Source organism: Macrobrachium rosenbergii, chromosome 7 (assembly GCF_040412425.1).
Source record: "Macrobrachium rosenbergii isolate ZJJX-2024 chromosome 7, ASM4041242v1, whole genome shotgun sequence".
NCBI classification, from domain to species: Eukaryota; Metazoa; Arthropoda; class Malacostraca; order Decapoda; family Palaemonidae; genus Macrobrachium; species Macrobrachium rosenbergii.
Genome location: NC_089747.1, coordinates 32,962,890 through 32,986,570, shown reverse-complemented (window position 1 = coordinate 32,986,570; position 23,681 = coordinate 32,962,890). Strand labels below are relative to the sequence as shown.

At 36.1% G+C, this 23,681-nt stretch overlaps 1 protein-coding gene across 1 annotated transcript; it reads right to left on the bottom strand.

Annotated features, from left to right (window-relative positions):
- Positions 1-1,638: 1,638 nt before the first annotated feature.
- LOC136840288 (serine protease inhibitor 88Ea-like) lies at positions 1,639-21,977 on the bottom strand. Its single transcript, XM_067106966.1, is given in 7 exon segments — positions 1,639-3,069; positions 6,022-6,260; positions 7,196-7,439; positions 8,945-9,071; positions 10,297-10,320; positions 10,323-10,649; positions 21,852-21,977. Coding segments are annotated over 7 exon segments (1,326 nt in total). The 5' UTR covers positions 21,911-21,977; the 3' UTR covers positions 1,639-2,763.
- Between the last annotated feature and the right edge of the window lie 1,704 nt (positions 21,978-23,681).

Below are 23,681 nucleotides of genomic sequence, written 5' to 3'. Positions count from 1 at the left end.
ATCCACTTCCTCCAGTACACCACAAGCAAGTGCAAAAGGGCAGCTAAAACAACATTAAAACCTAAAACCTCTAGAGCAAAACCCAAGGTGTACTCCTGAATGAGCCCAGTGACTTTGCAAAAATGTCTCTCCAGTTTGGCTTGCATGGGTATCATGGGCTAGAGAACCAAGTCCATTATATTCCAAAACAGACCAGAATGATCCTCAGCTGAAACAGATCACAAGTGCCTACAGTGAGTACGGTCCAAAGAATTTACAGGTGATCTTTCTCCGTCATCTTTAGTGCCTTCAAGCTTCAAGGACAGAAGCCAAACAAAACAGACTGGCTCCCCTACCTAACTGAGGCAAGCAGGTGCACACACTGCCTGTCCCTCATGGAGTAATACTAAGTGGTGCATAGGCCATATAGAACCTGCACCAAACATGTTCCAATACCCATGATTGTTTGTCCCTGTAACCAGGTGTTAGAATCACCGTCACTCTCAGGAAAGTGATAGCCACAAAAAGAGACTTCAGTATCTTGTGGAAGGCTGCCTTCCTGGCCTTCTTCCTGCCCTTCTGCCTATCCTGAGATGGGGAAGGCGAGGAGGAAGATGGGGAAGAAGGGGGGAAAAGATGAGAAAGAAGAGAAAGGAAAAGCATGACCATACTTTTACCTCTTATGACCTCATGTCTCTCCACACTCTCCCATGATTATTAAAGATGAAGTCGAGGTAGGCATTCTGAAAATTATATGAAGTACAGCAGGAGCTGTAGGAGCAGCTCCATCAGGAACATCAGCAATGGTGTCAATGATCAGTCTCATAAAAAGAGGTGACTAAGGCAAGTGAGGAGATTTTGGCCAGAGGTATACAAGCAGGAGTCTACCATGATGTGCAGGGAAAACTAAAAACATCTTCATCAGACCCTCTGTCTCCTTAAGATGCTTCAGTGTCATCGTCACAGAAGTAGGGAAGGTGGGAATTGAGGCAGAAACAATTGGAGTTACTGAAACCAACATTTCACCAAACAAAGTACCAACTGTACAGACTCTGCCTTGGACACCATCTGGCCCACACATGCCCTCCTCAGACTGAGCAAAGGGAGAATGAATGGGTGCCATCCCAAAAGCAGGAGTAAGAATCAAAGCCAGTAAAGATTAGGGAAGAGCAGACAAGAGACCAGTGTTGCCTTCCTTGACATCTTCTTCTTCAACTCATTCTCCTTCTTTGCAGAAAGAATGATAAGAATAAGGGTCAACATCAAAAGAGGTCAAGAGGACATAAACCTTGCACACACACACACTCACACACACACACACACACACACTCCTTATGCTGTGGACATATACACTGATCCTTTTCATGACAAGGAAAATCATCAGGTATCATCATTCTGAAAACAGTTATAACCTTGATCAAAACAAACAAGTCAGAGTCATCACCCATTCAAGCCAAGAAATATTTAAGTAAACTTCAACAACAGCAGTGGTGAAGAGAATTGCAAGATGTCTTTGTAATTACCAAGGTTCAGCAACCTGACCAGCCATCACCAAAGGTAATGCTTTTAAAAGTCAAAGGTTTGCATTCAAGTACAAACAAGAATAGATCCTGCGATGGCGTCCTTCAAATGAAATAGATGGGAGAAAGAATATTCAGATTTTAGCTTAATAATTTATTCAACAACAACAACAACAACAACAACAAAACATAATTTATATGTACAACAACCTAAAAACATTTCACTAGTTAAATAATTATTTCTTTATGCATTCATGATAATTATGGGAATGGTTTCAGATTTGATGATACATAACCATTCTACATCTGCAGACGTTTCTCATTTTAATCTGTAAATTATAATTTTTTTTAAATAGCCATAGTTTATCAATGGTTAAATGTCTTTGAAAAAGTTCATGAAATTTGTCATTTCAAAAGTCATTCAGCCTTTCATTAGAAATGTTACTTAAACCTGTCTTCTTCATTTTCAGCTTTTACCAGAAATTCGGGTATTGCTGTGTGTTCTAGAAAGCTCCCTTAAAGAGAATATTTCTTGAGCGGCTGTAGGCAGTGAAAGGAAAGAACTTAATTGAAGATCCTTGTCTTCCATGATCTTCTTGAGATTTTCTTCCAAGACATCAGGTGATATTTGAAATTCTGGTACTCATCTATTGCTATTACTACTACTATGGCTCCAGCAAGCATTAGTGCTCCCGGAGTGCTCATAACCAAAACTGTCTAATACACCTTCTCATCAGCATCACCACATCCTTCTCTCTAAGCTTTTGTCTCCGGAGACTTTTGTTCTGAGCACTTTATGCCCATTAAGCTTTTATTATTTTTTTTTTTTTTTGCACTGATATAGGTTACACTCCACAGGTACTCGCTAATGAAGATTTTATTTTGAACAAGAAGGGATTAAATTTTCCTTCAGATTTAGTACCTCTTTTTACTTTAACTTTTTCTACCAGGATGTTAGTGGGTGGCATTCCTTAATGTAACTAAGTTGACAGTATTCACCCGAAAAATTGTAAAAGGAGTGCCAGGAAAAACCAATAGCCTCTGATGGTTCAGGATTTCAATTCTTCAATTTTTGCAACTAAGACGTCAGGTGATGGAGGAGTGGTAAACAGAAAGGCCCCATGAGGGATGACAAAGTGGAAGGACTAATTAACTTTTGCCAAGGGTTTCTTGAAAGGGATACCCCCATAAAATTCTGCAAGATAAAGAGAAAAGACCAATCACGTTTTACCACCCTTCCAATTACTTGCTTCATCTTTCTTTTCTATGGGGATATCATCTGATGCGTAGCATTCCGGTAGGTGCCCATGAAGAGAATATTATTTGAATGGTTGTCATAGATGAGGAAGAGGAAGGGCCTGTTGCACTCGAAAACAACAGGAGGAGGAGGACGCTGTGTCTTTGCAGCTATGACAAAGACGGTGGTTGCTGAGGCCACAGTTCCGTCCTCGTCAACTTCTATGCTGGCTTCGTGAATGCTGTCGCTGACTGTGAGTCCACCCAGAGGCGCTAGAACTGTTAGGTCTGCCATTTTAGTGAACACGTCCCTCATGCCCATACGAGTGAGTGACTGCAATGGAAAGAGGTTGGAAAGATGTCTTTTATTACAAGGAAAGCAGATAAAAAATGATTAGTTAGCTATGAATACGAATATATAGGCTCACAGAATTCCTGTTATTAATAGGCTGGTGCATAGAAAACACACTTTAAGACCAGAATTCCACTGTAGAAATGTAATAAATTGATCACTTATTGTATTTAATGATTCCATGCTAAATCGCTGAACTTTTAATAGAATTGAATCAGGAAATCAAACTGGTTCTTAAAATATGCGTGTATGCATATTGGACTGCATGCATATACACATATATATATACTGTATATATACACATATATATATATATATATATATATATATATATATATATATATATATATATATATATATATATATATATAGATAGATTGATAGATAGTTCTTTAGCTATTGTTTATGGTATCCTCATACTCTCCGGAACATCATGATGTACTGTACAACCCGTATTTGTAACACACACACACACACACGCCATAGCTTTTCGTTCGTTCTCTAGCCAAACTTCTTTACAGAAACTTTGAAATGTTGTGCATCAAATCTTGACAATCAAAAACATTCATTAGCTCTGTGTCCTCGATTATGTTGAACCAAACTGATAGTGTATGATATCAGTTGGCTTATCTACGGCAGCATTATATTTTTGGTTAAGCTTCTCTGACTTGAATTGTTTCACAGTTCGGTTAGCATTCCGGTTAATCAGTTACTAAAGAAATGACTTTGACTTCTCTAGTTAACAGCCTTGCTACTTTGAGTTCTACCCATTCCTTTTCTTGTATAATCTGCAAGCCCCTGAGGCTTCAAGGAATATTTAAAGTGTCTGCAAATTATCTGGAATAGAAATTAAGTATCAAGTACATTTGTCTAGTATATTTAGCCTCCAGCTAAGATAGTTAAAATGTATCCATCAAAAATATAATCTAGAATCTCTAAAAAATAAAAAGTAAAAAAAAAATCCACTATAGTAAGCACCAGTCTTTATTAAGATTTCCTAGAACTTTCAGTCAATTCATGAATGACTTTGTACATAATACTCATATTTTCATGACACCTTATTACCTCAATTCCTTGATTGTGATCTTTTCCCTATTTTACTTACCAGAGGTTTGTTTCCTTCATCTTTGGAAATTATTTAGAATCTCGAACAACTAGGTCTTCTCCTTATCGAACATTTCCAGGTTTGTATTCTGTTATAACTTGATGGTTCCTTCTTTCCTGCAGTTTAAACACTGAATATGTATAGCCAATAGGTATGTGGGTGTATGAAAATTTAGTTAAACTATAATACCTTCCATTCCATTTTAGCTGTTAAGAGTTAGACTGCCCAGTGCTTTCAGACAAGCCGTGCTAACATTTTCTGTTGTAACTTTGCCCCTCCTTTTGTCCTTTTCTTGTCAGGCTAGTTCTACATTCTAACCTGACCTTTCTTTCCCTACAGTAGTCTATATACCCCTTTCTATATAACTATTTCTTTCATTTTTTTTTATTTCACTCATTCCTCCATGTCCTCTTTTTTTTTTTCAGCCGACTTTTATTTAAAAGATTCCACACTTCACACATTGATAACTTTCCACTCCTTAGCTGATGTTTGTTTTGAAGGCAGATCACACGTGTATATTTTCTGCCACCAAAAATTCAATACTGGTGACACAATGGAGCCAGTGCTTTGAGCCATACTTTCAGTGGTCCTCTGAGGACCTCTTCAGCTGTTTGCCGCCTCCCCCTAATCTATTTATTTTGTGAATATTCAGAGCTTTATCCCCTTCACCATTAAAATCAAGAACTCTCAACCTTCATCCTTGTTCTGTGACATCTTTAGGAAAAGATACGTTCTTGAAGGCTACAATTCTTGAATATTTTTAATTTTGTAAAACTGAGAAAGAACAGAGCTATGTCACTGATGAATTCCTCTTTCACTTAATATATAATATTTGCATATATATATACATATATATATGTGTGTGTGTGTATACTAGCTGACCAATCTGGTGCTGCCCGGGAAAACTCTGAATGACAACCAATAAATCTCTCTCTCTCTCTCTCTCTCTCTCTCTCTCTCTCTCTCTCTCTCTCTCTCTCCTGTTAAAATTGTTGCTTCAGTTACAATGCCCAACATTTTGATATTTTATATTTCACCCATTCTCATCCCCCATTCCTATCGGGTCTGAACTTGGACTTAAAGGGCATCGGGAGTGTCTCTTTTCATCTCGGCTAGCTTGAAAACTATGGTTTAGACGCTAATATCTGTCATTTTTTTTTCTATTTTTCACCCCTTCTCAACCCCCCTTAATATCGGGGCTGAACTTGGACTTAAAGGGCATTGGAAGGGTTACTATTCATCTCAGCGACCTCGAAAACTATGGATTAGACACAAATATCTGCTATTTTAGGTTATTTTTACATGTCACCCCCTTCTCACCCCTACCCCCTTTGGTGCCAGTGATGTCTTACCCCCCATAGTATTCTTTTCCAGATAGCAAGGCATATATATACCTAAATGAGGTGTGATAAACCCATAGAGTTTATTTAGTCTACGGGCAGAACCAGCCTTGTTTCAGGGAAGACCTTCCCACCCCTACCCCTTTTGGTGCCCTTTGTGTGCTAGTGATGTCTTACCCCCCCAGTATTCTTTCCCAGATTGTAAGTCATATGTATACCAGGTTTGGTTGAAATTGGTCAATGCGTTTCAGAGTTGTGCTGAAACACACACACATACATAAACCATTTATGTATAAATATATTTATATATATATATATATATATATATATATATATATATATATATATATATATATATATATATATATATATATATATATATATATATATATATATATATATATATATATATATATATATATATATATATATGTGTGTGTGTGTGTGTGTGTGCGTTGTATGTACTATATCAATAGCAGATCCACTTACCTCTTTCAAACCACTCCCCAGCGCGTTTCTGAATCTGAACTTGGGCAACGTGACATTGACTTCTCGATGCCAGATGTTGGTGATCGACGCCCGAAGTCTCTCGGGTGTGAGGCGGAGGATAAGAGCGGCCAGACCCATGTCATGTCTTGTATCCAAAGCCGGAAGGAAGAGGTACATGGAAGTGTGCCCATCAGAATAAGGCAGTTCCAGCACTTCCGCTTGAAGATCTAGGGATTTTCCTGAAAAGAGCATTTGGTTTATTAGGTACAGATCTAATTACAGGTTTGTGTTTGTGGTAGTAGAATGCGCTTTCCAGAAATGACTTGAAGGAATATTTAATAAATAGGTTTAAGTCAATTTACTGGATGTTTTGTGTGTTATTTGATAATGCGTTCCAGAGTAATTTGGAAAAATCATTTAGGCTATTAGTGGGATGCAAGGCAGGGATAGATTTGTGTGACACGAAAACCAACGTCTGGACTAGGAGGTCTGCTACAGCCAGCCTTGCATTGATTTCGTGCTGCACGCAAGGCATAACAGAATGTCCTGGAAGCAGCATTTGGTCTGTTAAGCATAAAGCAAGATACTAATTGGTATGTAAGGTACATGGATTTGCACTCCAGAATTCATGGAAATGATCCTTTGGATTATACTATAAGGTCTAAAGCCAAATAGTCCTGGATTTTTGTGGTGTATAGAAGACATATCATAAGCTCTTAGGTAAGAATTTTATTGACTTTATAACTAGATATACAAGGCATTCCAGATTGTCTTGAAAGAAATATTTAGATCTGTAAAGGAAATCATTTCTTAGATTTTTGTGTTGCATGGTTAGCATTCCAAAATTGTATTACCAGGACCCATTTTCCTTGTGTAGCAGAAGTGTTGCTATGAAAACGTTAGAAATTGAGTCTCTGGCGTGGCTTATCTAACCATCTTCTCTACTTTGCAGTTTCCGCTAAAAAAAAGAAGAAGGAATTTTAGTCTCTGAAATGCCACTTCCAACCATTTCTCGTATTTGACTCATTTTCATTCAAAAATAGAAATTCTGATATTTGAGATGGTATTTCCTGCCACCATCTATACGAGTTTAGCTTTTCTATAAAAAAAAAAATCAGACATCTTAACCCCTGATAATATTTCCATGCAATTTCTGCTCTCCCAAAAATCTTACCGTATCGGAGCTTCTCTTGTAACGCCATCATGGGAATGACTGTGGAATATTCTGGGGTACCGTAGAACCTGCGCATCTGGGTGTTCTCGGGCGAGAACTGCATGTGCCACTTGCCCTTGAAAATGGCTGCGTTTGCAAGCACTGACACGGCTCTGTGCAAGGTGGTCGGCTGCACCACGTTGGATATGACGCCGTAGGTTCGCTCGTATATGAATTTGTTGATCTGCCACGAAGCCTCGAAAACCTTGAAGGAAAATGTATTAAGTGGAAGCGGGAAAACTAAAAAGTAATCAAAAAAGGATTTTTAGCGAAGGAGAACGAGAAAAATAGATATTTTAACATCGATAAGAAAATGAATAGAGGGAAAACGGAAATAATGAAGATGATCCCGAAAAAGAAATTTAAGATAAAAAAAAAACAAGAATGAAATTTAAAAATCAATAAGGAATATGTAACATGTGGAATGAACAAAAGAGAAAAGATGCTGAGAAAAAATTAGAAAAGGAGAACAAGCAAAAAATAAAAAGAAAAATTATTTGAAAACTCAGGAATACGATTTGGGACAAGCGAACGTAATACGGAACATTAGTGTGATTCTTAAACGCAATAAAGTCTGTTTTTCATGAAGGAACTCTAAATTCCCGAGGAAAAACTAACAAAGTTGATTCAGGAAATTATAAAGGAATAAGAGGAGTTACATAAAAAAAAATCAGGAAGGATACAGTTTTTAACAATTTTTATATTTCTTACACATGGTTTCGAATGTTAAGAAAAAAACATTGCAAATAGAAGGGAATACGTTTAATTATTTTTCGTCGGTAAGCTTGAAATTTTCCAGCGAGACTGTCAAAAGGGATGTTCTCTGATTGACTGATTTCATGATATTTAGGCCGTCAGGCTAAACACCGGGGCACTTTCGGCCATTCAGTGAAAAGAGAGTTGGAGTGGTTGGACAGCAAGTTCAAGCAAGCCAGAAAGTAAAGGAGATGTAGTACAAGGGCATAAAGATGGAAGTGGAAGAAAACCCACAGTTGCACTAGGAAGTTATATTAGAGAGGCTGGACAGCAAGACTGAAAAAAAGGAAAAGGAGATACTAAAGTGCTCCTTGGTTCTTAATATCGTAAACATTAACATTTAGTTTTTACGTCAACGAACAAAAGCGTCTTGGTCTAAATCAATAAAATGAAATCCAGGAAAAATCAGATGTAAGAAATGATTGAAGTTCAGTAATTCCCGCCTCTTACTTTTTTTTTTTTTTTAAGTTTTTCATCAAGTAGCTTCCTTTCATTTTATTTTCTTTCGTTTTAACGAAAATACTTTAAACAGTCTGATTGTAGTTTATGATTATAAAAACAGTGCCTAATATAGCTAGAAATCATCTTTCAGCTTATGAAGGTAACACGCTGTGGCTCTGAGAGAAATGTTGCGCCTAAGCAAAAATGTTGCCCATTGATAGAAATGGTAGAATATAATTCTACCATGCACTGTCTTTTAATGGGAGAAAGGCTTTTAAAAAAAGTCTCCGGAAATAAGAAAGAATTGAAAATAAGTTCTCTGTTGAGCGCTCAAAGACAATACAAACACTTAGAATAATCTTCGGAAACAGAACCTCTGATATTGGGTAATTTATAGATACGTCAGAAAACATTTCAGAAATTAGGCAGCATCTCCCTAAAAAGTAAACTGCGGAAATTTGTAAAAAGCTCAAATAAACTACCAGCGAAGAAAAATCTCTTCTTCCTCTTCACCTGTGAGAAGTCAACGTAGGCGACATCGTCCTTAAGTATGTTGACGACACAAGGGTTGAGGGAGATCTTGGCGTCAATGAAGGCCTTGTTGGCGAAGGCGTAGATCTTGATGTCTCGCTCCCTGTACCTGCAAAGGCGAGATTTCTGTGAACTAAACTACAATCGAGTGATATCTGTTTCGCTTGGCGAAATCGATTATGTATTATCAATATGTTTCCATAAAAAACTGAACAATCAAACAACCTTTTACAGAACATTTGTACGTAATGAGAAGAGGGAGTACAGAGAAGTACAGATGAAACCAAGAGCACCCTGCGGAGGGCATGACTACGCCAGCCCCATTCAGATAAGTGATAAGCTAATTCGAAAATTCCCATCGTTCAGACTGTGTAGGTATGCATGTGTGTTAACAGGATATCTCAGGAACGGATGAACATAATTTGATAAAACTTTGTAGATGTGTTCTTTTAGCGATTCTCAAAATCACAAACGTTTTAGGGGAAAATGTTCAGATTAGAGATGGTTTCTGTGGTTACTCATCAACTTTGACCGATTTCTCCCAAAAGTTAATCACCTCAAGAAGACCACCTGATGAATATGTATGCTAAGATCCATCAAATGTTTTTTTCATAAGTTCTGGGAGCATCTTGCAAATACATGCAAACAAAATACACACACACATGCATACATACGCAGCCTCAGCTAAAAGCAACCTTGTACTAATTTTGTTGGCTTAGATCATAAAAGTAAATAATTAAACAAAGAAGTGAACACATACATCAACAACAGTTTAAAACTAAAACTTTGTTTTTTATTTCGTCTACAGTGCACTAATGTATCCTCATCTTTTCCTGCTTAATTTCTTACCTTTCTTTCTTCATTGTGGTGTGTATTCTAAACTTGGTCACAATTTCTACAGCTGTATCATCTCTCTCTCATTATTTACATTTTTAACCAACCTACGTTATTTGCTGCCACTCTACTCAAAAAAGCTAAGAAGTGTTCATCCTGTTCTCTCCTTTCTTGACCACTACCTTACTCAAAGGACTAGGAGTTGTAAACCCTATCTCATACTTTCATGAGGCCCCATTTTACCCAGAGAGCTGAGAGGCATTTAGCTTATACCCTATTTTCTTTACCCTTCTTCGCTCAGAGGTCTGAAGGTGCTGCTCCAGTTCACTGTCTATACCCCTTCTTGATCAAAAAGCTAGCAAATGATCTTTCTGACTTACATCTTACTAAGAGAGCTAGAAAATGTGCTTGTATTCCCACATCTTACTCAAAGTGTTCATCATATTCACTTCTTTCCTTACTTCCAATTGACTCTGATCGATGGGTGAATATTGACTCACATGTACTCTAAGACCCTCCATGTCTTCAGAGTGGTTATCTTGTCTGTGACCCCAGAACCTCCTCCATCTGAGCCCTCGTGTTCCCGGCTGACCCAAGATAAACAAGAAGAACAGACGACCAGATGCTGTAGGGCGAGATGAAGACGTTGGTATGGTAGTCTGAGTTCAGGTAAATATCCCTGAAGAGGTTTATGTCGAAGTTGATCATGCCTGATATGTCGTGAAATTTGGGTATTGTGGTCAAGTCATCCACCTCTGACAAGCATTGGGCATTAGCGGTCGTCAGACATACTGCTGTGATGACCGAGATGATTGCTAAGGCTGGTGATAGGGATGCTTTTAGCCTCATGACTCTGGAAAATTAAGAGGTTCTGTTAGACAACGTATTAACTTTCCTTGCAAAGATATATCAGACTTGTAACATATATAAGTAACACTGACCAATTTTATGACAGGAATTTAAAGTACTATTCTTTACTGAATCAGAAATATTTAACGGAATCTTGTCAGTTTTGCTAAACAAGGGATGGTTGAGCTGTTTGGAAAAATTAGAATTCTAACGTATTCTGTATTTTAAGCATAACATTGCTTAGAAATTTTTCAAAATCTGGGAATCGCAGAATTCCCTCTGGAATGAGCAAGACCCGAGTACCAGTGATCTCTGATATGTCTGAGATACTGATCATAAGTTTCGCATCGTCATTAAGAGTTTCATTGATGCTGATTATGAGTTTTGCATAGTCAGTGTGTCTCATTTCTATCTCTGCCAAAGATGAAGTTGTTTAGTATTTGTTATGAAAACTTAAAAAGTTACTTGTGGTTTTAGTTTTCTGTAAAAGAAAACTATTGAAATGGCTATTTGTCTGTCCGTCCGCACTTTTTCTGTCCGCCATATATCTTAAAAACTACTGAGGCTAGAGGGCTGTAAACTGGTATGTTGATCATCCACCCTCCAATCATCAAACATACCAAATTTCAGCCCTCTAGCCTCAGTAGTTTTTATTTTATTTAAGGTTAAAATCAACCATGATCATGCATCTGGCACCCCTATAGATGCCAACAACACAGGCCACCATGGGCCGCAGCTGAGAGTTTCATGGTCCGTGGCTAAGGATTTTATACAGCATTATATGCTATACAGAAAATTCGATTGCGCCGAAGTAACTTCGGCCATTTTTTTACTTACTTTTTTTTAGGGAACGTTTACCAAAGGTGGACCTAATGGCTGTCAAAAGGTACATTTGTTTATCATTCAGATGTGACAGCTAAAGTACTTCTGAATTAAGAGACTGTATGCAAGTAAAACTTGTTGCTCCTACGAACATTTGTTCCTGTTTCTCATCTAAGTCCTCTTTCCAGCCCATGCGTGTTAGATTGAACGATTCCTGTTGCCTCAATTTCCCCTGAAAGAAATCAAATGCGTATGCCTGCTTTCAGAACTTTGTGGTGCTAAGTTCTCTTGCTCAGCTCTGATGTTTGTGCAATATGTTGTAAGTCGCTCTTATTTCTCATTTTCTAAGTTGACAGTTCATTTCAAGATTACACCATTTAAGAATATCCTTTCCTTGAACACTGCTTCACTAACAGTCCTTAAGTCTTCTCTCATTCTGCCACGTAACACCTGTCAATCCATCTTCTCTTACTTATTCTGTACTAACACCGACAATTCTTTTCTTCACACTTCTTGACTCCAATCTTTAACTCCCAAAGTTAAGCCTCATGTAATAATGGAATAAAGTTACAATTTACATACCGTTTTCCAGCCTGGCTGCTACCCAACACAGTTGACTTATGACCATGTACATAATACGCTTTTCCACTGCCAACTGGGCACAACGCTTCGCCATTCACAATGGGGTTGACTTATGACCTTTATCCTGTATGTAATACGCTGCTTTCATACACTGCTTAGGTCAACTGAGGCACAACGGGATTCGCTCCGATTCACCGGAATGGGGTCTGGCCCTCTTACTGCTAAGGCACAGGGTAGCATGACCACTTGACCTTTAGGTCCTGTATGTGTGTGTGTGTGTGTGTGTGTGTGTGTGTGTGTGTGTGTGCGCGCGCGCGCACAGCCGGATTTGTGAGGATGTGTGGCTGGATGAGTGTAGGTGTGTACGTACGTGCGTGAGTGTACATGGCACCATTAGGTGAAGAAACTTTCAATGTTCATAGAACAGCACTGAATCCGTGACATGGAAGAACTGCTGTAGACTTGCGGTACAGAAAACGTCAACCTCTCTTCCGTATAGAAAACGAGTTTTCCCGATTAGAAAGTTGACCTTTGTAACGAAAGTTTTCAGGCTCAAGCTAGAGAAATGACATGCCGTATATATAATGCATACATAATACATACACACACATATATATGTATGTGTGTCTAGTATATATATACTGTATATATGTATGTGTGTGCGAGTGTGTGTTTTTGTGAGTTTGTGTGTGCGTGTGTGCGTATGCGCGGGTGTGTGTGTGGGATCAATTCACCATTTACTCGTAGTTAATTAGTTGTCAAATACCATCCGTCTGTTTGTAAAGAAAGCGCAAAATCAAATTGCGGGTGCAAAATTCGAGGGTGCTTCAGGAATCTGCAACCTCGACTCCTCCCGACTTTCAGTCGAGGAAGAAGAACTGGGTCGGAGAAAGAACGAGAGACATCTGACCGGTTCCTGGGTTTCCTCCTAACGCAGAGATTATTTTTCTTTCATTCGCGTTGACCTTGAAACCAGTTTTGTCATAAAATGCAAAGGTCTACAGTAAGTGTGTCCGTTTTTAGTTTTGCGCCAGATAAATCTCTTGATTTTCAATTCCTTCAGTGCATTTGCTAATTTGACATAATTTTATTTGTAATAATCCATTGATACCACACACAGTACTGACACATACACACACTGACACACACACACACGCATATATATATATATATATATATATATATATATATATATATATATATATATATATATATATATATATATATATATGTTTATTTATATATTTATATATAATTATAAATATATGTACATATGTATATATGTATATGTATACATATATATATATATATATATATATATATATATATATATATATATATATATATAAATATATATATATAGATATATATATATATATATATATATATATATATATATATATATATATATATATATATATATTATAGAGACAGAGTGAATGAGATATATATATAATATATATATATGTATATATACGTGTGTGTATTAATGAGTGTATAAGTTCACACTGAATCCTCACTATTTCTTCTCAAAATCACGTAAGTGTAATGATGTCTAAATGCCATCAATTTACTATGCGAGCCAGTAAAGCTCAAGTTTTTTCAAAATCTGGAAAATTAAATGAAAGAAAATGAAGATTTGGAGTTAGAGTAAGAAATCTGTGTAACAGAACCAGTCTTTCACAGTAAATATGGAAGTACTTTACCATCTTCATAGCTAATTAGAAATCTCTGACAAACGCTGTTCATGGTCTTGCTTTTACCAACACACAGCAGCCTTATTTATGCCCTAGGTATTTGGGGATTTGGGGGCGGGTGTTGACTAGAGAGAAAATAAAGAGCAAAAGCGAACAGGTGAAGTAGACCCACCTACTCTTGGTAACCGCTTATGACCTTTGTTCTTTAATTTCGAAAAGATATATCAAAAACCGTTTCCTGGTTGGGGAAAATGTAGTAGAAAAAAAAGAAAAATCAAAAGAATGTATTATTTTGAAATGGAAGTCCTTGTTCATCAAAAGTTAAAAGATTGACAATCGGAGCAAAGCAACAAACTGATATTTACCTGAAATAATCTGAGTTTTTGCGATAGAAGTTATGGCAACTGTGTACATGATTGCTAAGATAGTTATACATTTTTTATTTATTTTGACTTGCAACAAGAGTTTTTACAAAAGCAACAAATTGTATGGAGTTTGCAATTGAAAATTTTGTTATTGTATTCCTGAGGGCGAGTATGGATTTGTAATTGTTCTTTTATACAATTTTGACTTTACATAATAGGCCGCGGCCTCATGGCAACTATGCTTATGGTTTGTTTTTTTTTTGCGATCACTGTGAGACCTAAGAGTTTTTAAGCTTTTTTCCCCGTGAGCAAACCAGTTGGTTCTCATAACCAAGGATTACTATTCGGCCACTCAAGAAACAAAAAAAAAAAAGAGAAAAAACTTGATCGACATCATTGTAACTAGATATATCTCGATCTTCCCTTCGAAAGCGGTCATGCGGGAGTACCGGCTACATTTTGATACATTCATCGACTGAGGAAGTCTCGCATTACTTTTTTGGTCTCCGTAAGAGAATCTTCAGCATGGCCGGTTTTAGAAAACAAGGTTAGCAGGTTAGCTTAACTGGATCTTATAACTTTCAAAAAGTTCAAGGGTCTAATGACCCAGGAATTCATAATTTATTACTGGTGATTATTTGTTCCATTTTTTCATGATGAAGGTTTGATCGTTCCTTGATTAAATTATTCTTGTATAAATTATAAAAAAAATCTGTTTTACCTGTTATGTACGATGATTTTAATTACGTGCGAAAATGCTTGTAAATATTCTCAGTTTTGGTGCACATTGCATTAATGATGAATGATTCTTTCGTCGGTGACCTTGGATGTTGTATCACCAATTTTGGTACAAATCAGTCAGTCACACTGAAAATCTTTGGTGGAGGAGAGTTCAGGAAACAAAATGAGGCCCTTCCCTTTTTATGATGAATTGACAGTGATTGAAATATTCCTGACGTCGTGGTAACTGTCATGGAAAATATTTTAGAAAACTGTAGCGACCCAAAAAATTCTTGAAATTAGAATTCAGTAACAGCTGAAACTTGCTTCTCTGAGGGCGCGTCACGCTACAGGTATAACATGTCACAAAAACACGTCGGACTCTAATCACAAACGTCACAAACAGGTTGAATGCAAGTCAACGACTTATTGGTAGTTTTAACCAGTATTCCCAACGATGATCAACCATTTCCTCATTCGTCCTCCACTTACGGTTCGGTGAGACGTTTTCAATCTGCTTGTGACATGTAAGTGCATAGTTGCCGACGTGTGTTTATGACATGCTCTACTGTGGCGTGGATGCGCCTTTAAAAGGAATGCTTAACATTGCCTCTGATTTTCGTCGAAAAATAAGAGAGTAAAATGAGAGCAACGACGCGTTCCAAACTATTTTCATTAAACATTAGTCAGGTGTGTTCACTCTTCAACGGAAAAGAAGAATGTAGAGAGGAATAATGAAATTTCGTCAGCACCCATTTATGGAAATTGTTAACATACTACTGGGAGACAAAACTCCACTTACACTCGACAAAAATAGAAGAATTTTGGCGTCATGAAACAGAAACACAGGCAGGACTGATCATGGTAATTCATTTCCGGGTAAGGGTGAAACATGACGTGCTTGCAGAGGCCGTGTTATTTGACAGACGTGTGTATCCTAACAGCCAATGAAAGGACGATCCAAAATAGTTGCTGTAAGAGTTGGAGAGAGGCAGATCTAGTGTGCAACAGAAGTGAATCTAGATTTAAGACTCGCAGAACAGTCAGTGTGTGGCACAAGAGTCCGTCTGTCTGCAATTCTGTTCATCTGTCTCCTATCCATTCTGTATGGTGGTGTGTGTGTGTGTGTCCGTCAGTTATTCAGTAACTTAGGCGGTAATGGTTGGATTTCAACAATATAGACCACAAAGCTTTCACTGAACGTGATCTAGGTCATTGCTAGGATGTTTAGTTTTGACAATTGTTTTTGGGATGCCTCTCAGATGGAATGCAATATAGAGTTTAGGCCAAAGGCCAAGCACTGGGACCTATGAGGTCATTCAGCGCTGGAAAGGAGAGTAGGTAGGTTCGAAAGGTGCAACAGGAGGAAAACCTAGCATTTGAGGAAAGCAAGGTGGAAGAAAGATAATATGAGTGGAGTTACAGTAAAAGGAGTGAAAGGGGTTGCAGCTAGGGGCCAAAGGGACGCTGCCAAGAACCTTTAGTAATGCTTACAGTGCACCCCGTGAGGTGCACTGACGGCACTACCCCGCTACGGGGATGAATCTCAGATGTTTCATGAAAAAATGGGGATTTTGAAAATAAGTACTTATGCCTGCAATTATAAAGTGATTTTTATGACTTAAATTGCTCTTAGCACATTGTACAGTAGAGTGATTGTTGCTGCTGCCTAAGCTTTCATTTCATTCATCGAAATCATTAATTTACACCTACTCCACTTTTGCATTATCTTATCAGTGACAATGACACATACACACACACACTCATACAAGCATACATACATATAATATATATGTATATATAATATATATTAAATATATTTATATATATATACACATATACCGTATTATGTATACATGTATATACATGTATACATACATGTATAACTGAATCACGAAAATATGGAACGTGATGAATATATAAATAAAGATAAAATCCACGAAGGAAACGGAAACACTGGAGTGCTGCGAGGTCTGTCGACGCTAGTCCTTTACTTAGCAGACTGAAGAAATATAAAAGTATGTTTACAAAGAAAGCTCATATAAATGACAGATAGGGATTATAAAGGAAACATATGTACCTGGAATCCAACACAATTGAAGAATTAGTAGAACTGCCAAAACAAGATTAAATATTTGAGAGGTTTTTACAAAGGATTAGGATCAACCGTTCAGGAGAAGGGACAGGACAATTAAAAGATTATACAGGTTCGTGACTAACCACCTAAAAATTTTTAGTACAACACAATAATTCTCTTTTTTTTTTGTAAACAATAATAACTTTTTGCAAGATAAACATTTTTACAAGTAAAAAAATTATATTAAACATACGGATATATAGAAAATATATATCAAGTAGCTACCTTGTAATTAAGTCAGTGATTTTATCTTTTAGGTCATTCTTGAACATTTTTCTAATACAGGGGTCCAAATAATACATGCCAGGGCTAAGATTAAAATTACAACTGGAAGTAAGCTGGATAATAGCGGACTCCAATAGATTTCTTGAAGAGAAATCTTTCGATCTGGCAATCACTGAACTTTCAGTCCAATTTATCCTGTGAGAGTTTTCACTTAAATGAATGAATATAGCATTGGATGCTTGTCCAGTTTTGACTGAATACTTATGTTGTTTAATACGTACATCAAAATCTTTGCTAGATTGGCCAATATAAAAGAGGGGCAATCCAAACATGGAATTTTATATATTATGTTGTTTTCTTTAGTTTTTTTTTATTAACATTTTTGAGGTGTTATTTTTTATAAAATAACATTCACTTTGAGTGTTCCTCATATACCCCAGAACACCATATCATATAAGAAAAAAACGAGGTTTACATTAAATCAGGAGTAGGATATGCTTTTCCCAAACAAGTCAACGATTTTATGTTTTCAAAACCACTCAAAATAAAAGGCAAGTAACAAGAATTTTGTTATTTTTAGGGAAGCGCTATAGAAGCCGTTCAAGGTTTACTCTTAAATATGAACATTGTTACTGGAAAAATATTGAAATATATAAAACCCTTTTTAAAGTGAGGCTTTCTGCATGGTTATAAAAATCCCATCTAGTGATTATAAGAGATAAAAACAACCATTAAAATAAATGGCAAAACATATCCCTATTTTTGAAACATAAAATCCAGCGTTGGAAAATGGAGCTCAATGTCAGAGGGAGACAAACACAAGTAATTTATCCAAATACTGGGACACTGACCATGTGGTCCTCCTCCTGAATGCCCAGAATGCAAAGTGTTGATAACAGTAAAAATATGAAAATATAATCAACAGCGAGTTTTTTATCAGAATCTTATTTTTCAGTCATCCCATTTATATTTCATTAAAAGTGTAACTTGATAGACAAAATATAAACAGTAAATAATGAAAATATAGAAGCTAGGGCGTTTAAGAAAAAAAATTGTAATTTGAATTTTAATTTTTGTTTTATGAAATTTTATTTTATTTTTAATTATGCATGGAAACGAGCAAATTTTATTGTATACATGTTTCAATATTTGTTATACAGTTTTTTTCTTTTAAACTTCATTTTCATTTATTCATCATCATGCGAATGACCTGTTTGTCCCAGTAGGCCATATGGCCTAGACCTGGCATTTCATCCTTCCTTCAGCCAGCCCTAAAGAGCTGATTAGTCAGCTCAGTGGTCTGGTAAAACTATTTTAATAATAATAATTATAAGAAAAAAACGAGGTTTACATTAAAAGGCTTTAACAACGATTTTATGTTTTCAAAACCACTAAAATAAGGCTTATTACGTAAAACTTTTTGTGGGCTTTGTTATAACAAATATCTAGTATATGAAGGATAACATAAATCTGTCCCATTTTTCTTATGTATTCAATTTCTTTATCCAAATACTGGGGACTGACAATGCGCAAGGCTCGTAAAAAATAGAGGATTTTATTTTTGTTTATGTATACATACATATATATACTATATATATATATGTATATATATATAGAATTTTTATTTGTAAATGGCCGTCGAACATGCCTCTCATTAGTGTTGATACTGATTTTCTTCTTAGCGAAGATGAGTCTCTCGAGGAAATTCGTCATTCCACTCTTATTCGTCTGGCCGAGACGCCCAACCCTGGAAATCCTTAGAGGCCGTCGACCCGAGGACGGAAAATCCCAAACTATTCTCTCTCTCTCTCTCTCTCTCTCTCTCTCTCTCTCTCTCTCTTCTTTTTCCTCTCTTTATTTTTCCTCTCTTTCCTCTCTGTTTTCGTCTTATTTTCATGACCCTTTTGGTTTCGTGTGGCGCTTCTCCTTACCCCAGTTTTGATTCGTGTACTCTACCACGCCAGCTTTGTGTGTAATATATATATATATATATATATATATATATATATATATATATATATATATATATATATGTGTGTGTGTGTGTGTATATATATATTTATATATGTATATATATATATATATATATATATATATATATATATATATATATATATATATATATATATATTTATATATGTATATATACATATATGTATATGTATGTATATATACATATATAAATATATATATATATATATATATATATATATATATATATATATATATATATATATATATATATTACACACAAAGCTGGCGAGGAAGAGTACACAAATCAAAACTGGGGTAAGGAGAAGCGTCGCACGAAACCAAAAGGTTCACGAAAATAAGGCGAAACCCGAGAGGAAAAGAAAGGAAAAATAAGAGAGAGAGAGAGAGAGAGAGAGAGAATAGTTTGGGATTTTCCGTCCTCGGGTCGACGGCCTCTAAGGATTTCCAGGGCTGGGCGTCTCGGCCAGACGAATAAGAGCAGAATGACGAATTTCCTCGCGAGAGCCATCTTCGCTAAGAAGAAAATCAGTATCAACACTAATGAGAGGCATGTTTCCGGAGATTCTAAATTCATAAGCAGAGGGCCATTTGCAATTATATATATATATATATATATATATATATATATATATATATATATATATATATATATATATATATATATGTGTGTGTGTGTGTGTGTGTGTGTGTGTTTATGTGTATGTGTATATGTATGTATACATATATATATATATAAACATATAAATGTATATATAAATATTGTATATATATGTTATATATACATATATATTTTATTGTATATATATATTTATATATATATATATATATATATTATATATATATATATATATATATATATCATCAGTATTATTCTTAGTACATAAGGGATATCCAGTTGATTTATGACCTGTAATCGCCATCATACGAGCCAGTGAGTCTGACCCACGACTGTAATTTCAAAGCTACCCTATTTTCTTTCTCATGTTTCTACGATCTCTCTCTCTCTCTCTCTCTCTCTCTCTCTCTCTCTCTCTCTTTAATGATCGATCTTGATTCATATGTCCTTGAGCGTCTCAGCTTTCTTAATAAGAAAAAATGTAAAACTGTATTTTGAAATATTTTATAAAATGATTTTAGGCGAATATGGCATATAGCAAATATTTTGTAGTAACGGTAAGTTGATTCAGTAAATCTAAATTATATAACATTTTTTGGCACTTTCTTCGGGAATAAGTCTCATTCCTTATTCCAACCCCCACCCCCACCCCCACCCCAACCATTACCTTTCCCCATCACTGAAGAATACATTTTTCCTCCCTCTTTCTCTTTCTTGCATTCATCGTGCGGTGGCTGAATATGGACAGTAGGATGACCGTCCTATCGGCCTGTATTATTCAGTTGTAAGTATAGTTTGCTGTCAATACAAAGAGAAATAAAACCAAACGAAGTGGTTATGTAACGGCTCCCAGCAGTGTACCTTCACGAAACTAGCTTGCCTTCGTTCAAGGGCGTTTTTCAAATAGCCTCTATTCATTTGGACCTCTTCCACTGATCTGATGATTTGAGGCTCGTTAGGCTACCATCGTAGTCTTCACGTGAAAAAGTCCGAATGATTCACCTTTGCGCGTCTACGCGTGTCCCAGAGTCTGGTTGACTGACTGAGGATAAGTTAACTGTTGTTGCACTACCTGGGTCACTGGTGGCAACGGTAGAAAGGTCTGGTTTGCGGAGCTAGGGCACTATTGTTCTTTCGGTCAAATCGTAAGTTTTTTATCATTCGACGAATCAGTAGTTTTTAATGACAGAAGCGTGCCATTTGTATACAATCTTTGTTAACAGTTTTGCAAGGGAAAGGAGGCGTCGATTTCAGCGCTGACAAAATGTCAACCTTCTAATGTCTATGAAGCTAGGAATGGATTTCAAGATGGCAATGAACTGCATATTAGAGATTCAAAGCAATGCAACTTTATCACAGTGTAATTCACTGTATACACAAGTTAATCGCTGTACAAGTGTTCAGAAGTGAATAACTTAATATGTTATAATCACTGCTTGCCAATAGACATTTATCTTTTCTTGAGTCAACTAGTTTGTACCTGCTGTACTTACGATTGAATTATTATATACTTAACTGTACCTAGAAGTGAGTCAGGGTAATTAACCATAGATATGAGGGACTCAATATGTACATAACTGAACTTAAGAAGCAATCACTGTATACATAACTTTTAATATAAGTAATCGCCACTAACTTCATGACACCTAGAATCACTCTGTACTTCACTCTGCCTATAACTGGATCACGATACACTGAACTCTATCAAGAATAACATGCTTGTTGGTACAACAAGTAAAAAACACTTAAGTAAAACCACTTGACAGTTTGTTTTCCACAGTAAACAAAACAAATCGCTTACTGCAGTATAATGACTGATTTTAAACGCACCAATGACAAGTTAGATACGAACATGGTCACCCAAAAACTTGAAAGTTTAGAGATATATACGCAGAGTATCTGAATGACAAAACAAGGAAGAAACTAGGATTTAATGAAGGACATGTTTAACTGCAGAACACTCTCTGTTGACACTACAAATTCTGGAAATCAGAAATGACAAAGTATCTATATATCAAAACAAAGAAGAAATCATTCTTGGACGCACCTTGAAAGTGAAACAAACAGCTTAGTCTTGATATGCAATCCGCAGGGTCTGTCGTGCATGCTCTGCTGGAACTGCGGTCTTCAACGGTGCTGGAACGCCAATGGATCCACGCCCTCTGGTCCAGGTATCTTTATATGCCTTTCTTATCCGCAAAGGATCTGGTTCAGTGGTACGGGTCAGTTGCCAGCAATCGAATATTTACGCCAACTCGGAAGCTCTTCACTTTTTGCAGGTTTGATTTGTTTTGAATCATTAAATGTTAGACTCTTGATGCTTGTACAGAGGAATGACAAAATGTCTGTCACTACATTTAAGAATGTTATATGTATAGAAGAAAGAAAAAGTTTTATAATTAACTGTGAAAATGATGACTACTTTACAGGCAAAGAAATACCGTTATTACTTTCTAGAGAACTATCTATTTACATAGCACTGTTGAATTTGTTTGTAGTTGCCATTGCTTCACAATAAATTGACCTTATCATCGACGTTGATTGTGACTGCAAAAGCCTGTCAGACTGCTTAGCGTTTCTCAGGCTGTTGTTGACTTTTTGTCTAATTTTTTTTTTTTTTTTTTTTTTTTTTTGTTTTTGGCAGATTCCTGTAAATAGTTTATACAATTATTCATACATTCGCTTCTCTCTTATTACAGCTGTTTTGTTTTTCTATTGTATTCATCCTTAGCATGCTGGTCGTGTACATAGGTTTTTGTCTTGATCCTTAATAAAGACAATAATAGCTAATTATTATTATTATTATTATTATTATTATTATTATTATTATTATTATTATTATTATTATTATTAAAAAGAATTGTCGTCTGGATTCCACTGAGTTTATCTATTATATTATATTTATCACCATTATTATATTTACTATTATTATTATTTCAGACTTTCACTCTCATCGAACAATAGGAAAGAGAATGAGAAGGGAACCAAATGTGAAAAAAAACTAAAAAACAAAAGTGAGAAAAAGAGAGGAAAAAGTTATCTCGTTTACGAGAGTTTACGAAAGCAATATCCTTTTTTTACCGTTACTGGTTTGCATAATCATGTGGCACCATAGGTCTAGTTTTTTCTTCTTTTTATGATCTGATATTTATAATAGGGTCCCTTTCTAGATAGAGAGACAGAACTATTATTTTAATCTTTTTTTCCGGCCAGATTTGATCATCTTCAATTTTTTTTATTCCTTTTTTCTTTTATTTTCAACCGCTTAGGGAATTAACATGAAAAGTTAACTGAAAGATCTACTTGCTTCAATTACTTGTGCTTCTCTCTCTCTCTCTCTCTCTCTCTCTCTCTCTGCATAAAGTTTTTCCTCTGTAATTTAAAGGTAACGAATACTTATGTGGAACTTCTAGGGTATACATAAGGCATGCACCGACTCGCTGATTTTTCTTGTTCAATTCCTGTTTTTATATTTTCATTTTTCTCATTTTTTCTTAAATTTTTTTATCATTTCCACGTGCATTTTGATAACGATAACGATAAAGAGTGAGTTTAGAGAACCATTTAGAAATTCGGAGGTAATTCTGATAATTCCAGACTCATATTTTGTAATTATTAAGATTTAAGACAGACTCCAAATTTTAACAGTTTTATGCTGAATTTTTTCAGCCTTGGAAAACTAAACCAATCGATAGAAGGCATGCTTCTAAAAAAAATGACCAGGTGGGTAAATCCAGATTTTATTAGAAAAAAGGAAGAAGAAATAAATGCATTATAACAATGCCTATAGTTTTCCTCTTTCAAGACCTTCATTGCCTCCATAAGGCTGGGCGACGCAATTTTTTCCGCTCCAGGCCCAGCCCCGCAAGGGCATGGG